We start from the raw sequence: 7,383 nt of genomic DNA on the forward strand, positions 1-7,383 counted from the left end.
CCTTGGCTGTGGAGAGTGGGTGGAAATCTACAGCCCTGTACAATGTGTTCCTGAAAGGGCTAGCAGCCCCTATTCAAGACCTTCTTGTTCCCTTGGATTTACCCCCTGATCTAGACTCCCTCATCGCGCTTGCCATCCGGACGGATAACAGGGTCCGCCAACTCAGACAGCAATGGAGAGGATGGTAAACGATGAAGGAGAGACCCCCACACACCCCAGGCTGATCTCACCCACAGTTCGTATGAAAACATACGAAAAGTTATGCACAGATTTTCGTGCATAATCTTACGAATATCCATCAACACGAGCGACCAAGTGCGCCTGCGCAAAGCCTGAAGTAACGTGCGTTTTATTCACAGAGGAAAATAAACATTTTGAAATAGTTTCGACATTATAATACATTGTTAAAAGCGAAAAATGTACTTTTTATTTTTATAATCTTTCTTCGGGGAATGTATACAAGCTTTAGTTTGTTAGTTATTAACCTGTAAAGTTTTTTGTTTTTTTTTCAACGTTGCTATGGTGGTTACTAAGGATGCTACTATCGCTGTAGCTTCCGCAGACGTCACGTTAATCACCATAGGCTACTTTTTTGTTTGTTTGTTTGATTATTTTAATTTGCTTTTGTTCCGGCTTCGCTGCTGAAACACGCTATAAAGGAAATACACTCAGGCAACGGAGAAATAAGTTTGTTTTGGGTGAACAACAGTGCACCCTGAAAGATCACTGACATCTTCTGCATCGAATCAGAGCAGCGAGGCGAATGGAGAGAGCCGGAATAATTATATTCACAGGAGGATGTATTTACCGACACCTAATATATAAACAAATAAAATAAAGATTTTATTTGTCATTCTTATGCGTGACATAAAAACGAAATTGTGTTTCACACATTCACCGTTTGGAGATCAGTGCAGTTAAGATCAACAATAAATTATAAATTATGATGCATGAGTTAATGCTGCTGCGGAGAGCCGCGTCGCTCACGTTGGCATTATATTGGGTCGCGTGCATGCTTTGATAGCTGACAGCACGACCCAATATAATGCCAACGTGAGCGACGCGTGCGGTGACGCGCATTCCCTACTGAAGCGCTTTCGCTGCGTGAAGAATGCTGGGATACCTGAAGGCGCGTCCCCGTCCCTTTAGCGCACAGCCCGCTATTTCTCGCTATTTCGCGGTGGACGTCTTTTAAAGAAGTACCTTACACCATTAATCTTTCAATACTAAGTACAATTTAAACAAAACTCTGGTCTATGAACACTATTGGTCAATGGGAAAGTCTTTATTAATTAAATTGTTTCAAATTGACAGTTCTATGAACATTATTACTGTTGAAGTCTGAGGCTGCTGAATGTACAAAGGTAACGTTAGCATAAACGTTAGCAACACATAAAGTTATGTAAACACATCCTGCCTAAGTATGATCTGGTGTCACTCTCAGCAAGAAACATTATTTATTGCACAGTTATATTTCATTTATTGATTATTATTAGTTACATTGGGTAATGTTACATTATGGCACAAACCAGAGTCATTGCCATGGACGTCCACAGTCAAATTAGACCTACATCCGACACTTGTAAATACACTGACTGTAAATACTTAGATATTTTTAAATGTTGGCTTAATTTGATGACATACAACATCTATGAGAACACCTGACATCTCTGTTCAGCTCACATCCTCTGTCTTAGTATCCAGTAGAAGCTAAATGTCTACAATCCAAGAAGAGGGAGTTCAGAGTCAGGGATTCTCTCTATATAACTTAGGTGTACAGGTCAGCAAAAGTGTCATGGCTGCACCTCTATTCCTAACAGAGCTGAAAGTTGGCCCGCTGTACATTGTACACTGTATTGTACTTATTGTTTGCAGTGTTTCATATCATCCTCGTTTTGGGGTATTTTCCCCTCAGATATTAATGCTTAGTCATCCAGAAGTTATTATATTCAGATTATGTCTGTGTTATAAGCTAATTTGTTATTATACAAGGAGTATTGCATAATAACTACAATAATTTAAAGAGTAATTTTGTTTTTCTTAAGATAGCATGGCCTTTATTGATGTGTACTAATTTTTGTGCTTTTTCCCCCTTTAAGCTGTAATGCCAGGCTCCACTATGAAAAAATGCATATCTTGCATGCAACACATTCGCGTAATTTAATTTTTCACAAGAAGACACATTTAGTACCCAAACATGAAATTATGTGTCAGACACTGAAATGGTCCCATTTGTCAAAAGTTTAAAACAAAAAGATGTTAATCACTTTTGTCCCTACCTACCCAAGGCTGTACACCCAATTCCTACAAAATTTACATTGTGGTAAATAGGGTACAGTATCTTCAAATATCTGATTTTGATAGTTCATTGGCCAAACTGTTATGACCACCAGATCCAATCGAATTTCAGAAAAAACACATGGTAAACTGAAGAAATAGAAGAAATGTGTTACTTGTGAACTCTTTGTCTGATTTGCACTAAACAAGACATATATTTGTATCACAATAGAAAGGATGTCTGTGAAGGTTTAAATCATTTGCCTTCCTGCTGGCCCTAATCTAAAGTAAAATTTCTCCAAAACACATTTTTCCTACTCTTCATGTGCATTCGACTCCCGATAAACTGCATCTAATCATCACTATTTAAAACAGTTGACAGTCCAGACCATTTGACCAAATCAGGGGCCCATAAGGCTTTGGAGCATTTCAGACATATACCTTGTAGTCGGCCACAAACACCACAAGTTGATTTGCTTTGAGTACTTCATCCATTTTGATAATGTTCTTAATTTGTTCACAGATTCATAAGTTCAAGATGGCAGGCCTACATCCTTTGTTTCTGTTTGGACGTGGAAAAAAAAAATACTGTGTCCTGTGACTGCCACAGTGGCCTGGAGGTAGTCACAGATGCCGAAAAAGATGCTGTGAAGGTCATGCATGACCTTTATGAGAGCCTCTTAAAAAGTAAGTCCACAGGATGTATTATTTGTTTCATTTTACAATTTAGGATCTCACAGCACCAACTCTCAGTGGATGTACTCTACAGTAAGCTTTGGACAGACTGCAGAGACAGACAATTCATCACAATCAGATTTACAAGTTGTAGTTGATAGTTACCTAATAAAACGACACTGCCTGCTTTTTAGGGTGGGCATACAACTAAAATAAACACTATGTAACCGAGAACCACTTTCAGAACACAGGTGGAATCTAATACATTTATTGGCATTCTACTATGATAAAAATAAAGTCACTCCAGCCAGAGAATTCAGAGTAGTTATACAATTTAGTCCAGGGGTCCGTTTCACAAAGCAGGTTTAGTAAAAACTCGGAGAGTTTTCCGTTTCAAGAAGGGAGGTAACTCAAACCAGAGAAAGCGGGGTAACTCAAGCCTGTTTCAGAGAGCGAGGTAACTTAAGCTCTCAGTCAGTTACTGTAGTAACAGACTATGAGCCTAACCTGGTCGGGACCAGGTTTTTCTCAATTAACTCTTCGAATCGGGGCTCCAATGATGCTGGCTTTTTAGAAGACATATAAACAGCTCATAATCAGTCAGGACAGACTGAAAAAACAGGCCAAAACATTTTTAAAAAGTGTTAGTTCAATGGCTGGAGAGTCTCATTGGTCTTTTGGGTACAAAATCTTTGCACTAACAATGCAAAGAATAAAGCGATTTGGCCAGATTATAATGACCATCGCCTCAGTAGGACATATTTACACAAAGTTGTCAAGCCTGTCTCTGCTCTCTGATTTAGTGCCATATATTTGACTTACAATGTTTTGGTTGACCATATAAAAATCTTGCAAGTTGTATACATCTTTTCCAAATGTGTCTGTACACTAGACCCTGCACCTGCACCCCCAACTACGGCCTGCAAACTTCCCTCACCACCTGAACCATCTCCCCTACCCTCTCCCTCATCAGCCCCACCTCAGTCCCCCACCAAGCGGAACCGTCCACCAAAGAAAGAAGGTAAGACCCCATGAATAACACCTGTAACCTCAAATAAACTTTAGAAAGTATAATTTTATATGTTAATGTCCCTTCTCAACTCCTTAGGTGGCAGCAAAAGAGTCAACCCAACAGGTAACATTTAATCACTATTCCACTTGAATTCTTCTGATATGCTTTGAGGTTTTTGTCCCCTTCCCCTGACGACGCTCTGCAGGGTGCCAGTCACTAGTGCAGGACGAGTGAAACGTTACGAGGAGCGACAACGAGCTATACACTGTAAATTGATGAGTGAACTATGTAACTATCGATGTATACGATTGACAGGAGAGGGTGTGCTCAAACCCTCCACAGTCAGCCTGAAATGTCTCTGAAACTCTGTTTATTTCATGAATCAACTTGTAAATCGGAGTTTGACTCATAATTTACACTGCAAAGTAGTGACACGAAAGAAGTTTAGTTTGGTTTGTAATGAGAGAGAGAGAGCACTGGTCGAGAGACATACGTGGTAAATCAGAGTGAGGGAGCACTGATATCGATGAAGCCGGTGCATCAGCGAAATAAAAAGTTATTCAGATTCAGGTTACGTCCAGCACACATAAACACACCGGCAGCATCTCACCGCAAACCGCCGTCTCGCTGAGTGACAGCCGTCAAACACTCAAACTGAGCACTTTCAAGACGGAGTATGTGCATTTAAGGTCGCTAATGACGAGGCTTCTCAGAGTCATCTGAATCCATATCTGTCCATCTGAGTCATTCTCTGTCCATCTCTGTCCAGCTGAGTCCATCTGAGTCCATCTCTGTCCATCTCAGTCCATCTATGTCCAGCTGCTGTGCTCACTTCTTCCCTCGTTGTATGCGCTGTGATTACGGCTAGATTGTTTCATACCTGGTATGATATCGAACGCGGAACTAATTAAAAAGCATTCCAAAGACCAAAACATAAACAAAGAGACCGGCCGGGCGGTAAATTTAGAAAATAAGATAATTTTGGCTGTCGGGTTTTTGTCAACAAGCAAGTATTTCAGCTCAGCATGTTTCCTTAAGAACTGTTGATATAACATACTCATTTTATGATTTATTACAGTAAATATCTTACATATTGCACCTTTACTATTTACTTTAAAGTGTAAAACATGTCCACCTCCATGTCGAGGTCTTACCTGTTTGAACAATGTTTTTATATTTCATCTTAAGCTGCTGCCTAAAGTGCGCTTCTCTCCCGCGGGATTGCACCTAAATGTAATAAATGAAGAGGCTACCATTCAAGCAGTATTCCCCTGTTATATTATTGTGATTGCAAAGGACTACATTTAAACTTACGCATTGACCCGAGCAGCAATGTGTAAGTTTAAACGCCGTCTCCCTCTCTGTTGCAGCTGCAGGTGTTGCACTTTTTTCTAAAACGTGTTCAAACTCTCCGTATGAGCATTAAAACGTCGCCCTCCGCTTCCCCGTTGCCATGGTGACTCGTTGAATCGGGGCTCCATTGATGCTGGCTTTTTAAAGTTGTGGCGCACGCGCTTAACTCCGGGTTAAACTACTCAGAGTTGACTAAACTAACTCAAATCAGCTATTCTGGAACCGGAAACTCTTGAGTTTTCTATCTCAGAGTAGATCAACTCAGAGTTCAGGTTGAAACTCAAGAGTTTGTGGAACCTGCTTTGTGAAACGGACCCATGGTCTTTGGACTTAATGTGACGTAATGTAACCTGTCATCCTAAATGTAACCTCAACCATTACAATATGAAAGACATTTTCTCAAAAATCAAGTCAAAACATCAACCTTAATTGCAATTAACACTAAAAGACTGAAATAGTCAAAGAAGATGAACCTACAGTTTGGCTGTAATTTCACTGATAGTTTGATGTGGACTGGGAAGCTATAATGGGCTAAAATCACAGTTGTACCTCACCACCCATGTCTACAACACAGTCAAATAAAATCAAGTATTACGAACTTTATAACTTCAACATGACAACACTGAACTCATGTCTGGTGAACTGCTGTGAAATATTCACCACAATAACATAAATTGAGGATAACTCTGTTGCCCAGTCAACTTTGAATTATTTAGCTTTTTTGGTATTTCGAGGTGCCATTGCTGCCCATCGCTTCAATCATTTTCTTCCTCTGCATTTATTCAACAGTTGTGTGCCACTACAACAATACAACTTGTCACTTAATGGAGAAAATGTAATAGGAACATAATAGATCATTAAGATTTTGATTTGATTGTCTCACAACAAACTTAAGTGTATACATGAATGCATGCATGCAGGCAGGCAGATGCACATGCATGTGCACACACCTATTGTGTAAATAGCATCACACAAACTAAGAACCTATATGAACTCTGTGTTTATGTTGCCGTTGTGTTTTAATATTTTTATGTTCACGCTATAAATGTTTTAGTAACTTGACTACTAACTCTTTTCTATTTAACTGAATTGGTCTCATTTATAGATTGTGAAGTGCACACCAAGATGGAGACCTTCCCATACTCTAAAATTGTGGCTCGAAGGACCCGCAGTGTAAGTGTTTTTTTGTTTTGGTTGTTCTGTGGAACACAACAAAAACTGTTGTTTGGCAGTTTCAACCAGTTTTTCTTTTTTGATTCGTTGTCAGTCATTCATATGTTCATTTTGGTTATTGGTTGTTTTTCAGGGGAAAAAAGAGGTCAAGGTCAAATGGGTGCCATGCCCACAATGGTATGTATGTTGCTTCATCATAGATGCAACATCACAAATTCTGTGCAAAACTTTTCCATGACAGTTAACTCTGTAGGAGGACTCTGGATTACAGGGTGCATATACATGCAGGGGTAACAGTTATAGTTCAGTATACTGTAGTAGCTCATAACATTGAATGCAATTACTACTGCTGTGTATTTCAGAAAGAAGTGTGTGTATGTCATGAGCATATGTTCCTGTGCATTTGTCTGTCCATGGAAAAGTAATTTATGATCCTTTGATACTGAACTCTTACTTAAAAGAATTACTCTATTTTCCATATCTTCTTTCTTGTAGCCACTTGACATGGAGAGATTCGTGGGTGCAACTGTAATTTCCAGTTGTTTTGTTCAAAATTGTTAAAAAAAATGTTCAAATTGTACTGCAAAATAAACAATGTTTTTGAAATGGTAGTTGCTACTTTTTTGTGACATTTGTTACATCATAACAGATTACATGTTGAATGTCGTTAGTGATGCTGTGACTGCATGCCATGGGGCACTAATTTCATCAAGAGCAATTGTACACTTCATTCAGGTTTGCAAATGTCCTATCAGCATCAACCCCAGTGGAAAACATGCATAAAGGTCTTGTATGTCAGTATGAAAATTGTGGGAAGCTCCTGAGCCTCAGAGGTGACCTTTGAACCTTGAACCTGAGACAATTTTGAAGGCTTACAGAGCAGCAACAAAATG

At 39.4% G+C, this 7,383-nt stretch overlaps 1 protein-coding gene across 3 annotated transcripts; it reads left to right on the forward strand.

The window, feature by feature from the left end:
• Positions 1–2,517: 2,517 nt before the first annotated feature.
• Positions 2,518–7,096, forward strand: LOC138406037 (putative uncharacterized protein DDB_G0290521). 3 transcript variants are annotated; one of them, XM_069517488.1, is made up of 6 exons: positions 2,779–2,964; positions 3,845–3,973; positions 4,061–4,087; positions 6,423–6,490; positions 6,624–6,667; positions 6,986–7,096. In XM_069517488.1, the coding sequence occupies exons 1-6, from the start codon at positions 2,934–2,936 to the stop codon at positions 7,020–7,022; spliced, it is 336 nt and encodes a 111-aa protein (XP_069373589.1). In that variant the 5' UTR covers positions 2,779–2,933; the 3' UTR covers positions 7,023–7,096. The 3 variants fall into 3 exon arrangements, with proteins under 3 accessions (XP_069373586.1, XP_069373593.1, XP_069373589.1); XM_069517485.1 differs by lacking the exon at positions 6,986–7,096 and having other exon boundaries at positions 2,518–2,964; positions 6,624–6,935; XM_069517492.1 differs by lacking the exon at positions 6,986–7,096 and having other exon boundaries at positions 2,518–2,964; positions 3,926–3,973; positions 6,624–6,935.
• The last annotated feature ends 287 nt before the right edge of the window (positions 7,097–7,383 follow it).

This window comes from Paralichthys olivaceus, chromosome 2 (assembly GCF_024713975.1).
Source record: "Paralichthys olivaceus isolate ysfri-2021 chromosome 2, ASM2471397v2, whole genome shotgun sequence".
NCBI classification, from domain to species: domain Eukaryota; kingdom Metazoa; phylum Chordata; class Actinopteri; order Pleuronectiformes; family Paralichthyidae; genus Paralichthys; species Paralichthys olivaceus.

What these genes read in the sequence shown, in the direction of transcription:
- LOC138406037 (XM_069517485.1), top strand. Translation starts at nt 2,934, where the DNA reads ATGCATGACCTTTATGAGAGCCTCTTAAAAA. An exon ending in CAAAAGAGTCAACCCAACAG is followed by an intron (nt 4,088 to 6,422) that starts GTAACATTTAAT and finishes TCTCATTTATAG; the next exon opens with ATTGTGAAGTGCACACCAAG. An exon ending in TGGCTCGAAGGACCCGCAGT is followed by an intron (nt 6,491 to 6,623) that starts GTAAGTGTTTTT and finishes GTTGTTTTTCAG; the next exon opens with GGGAAAAAAGAGGTCAAGGT.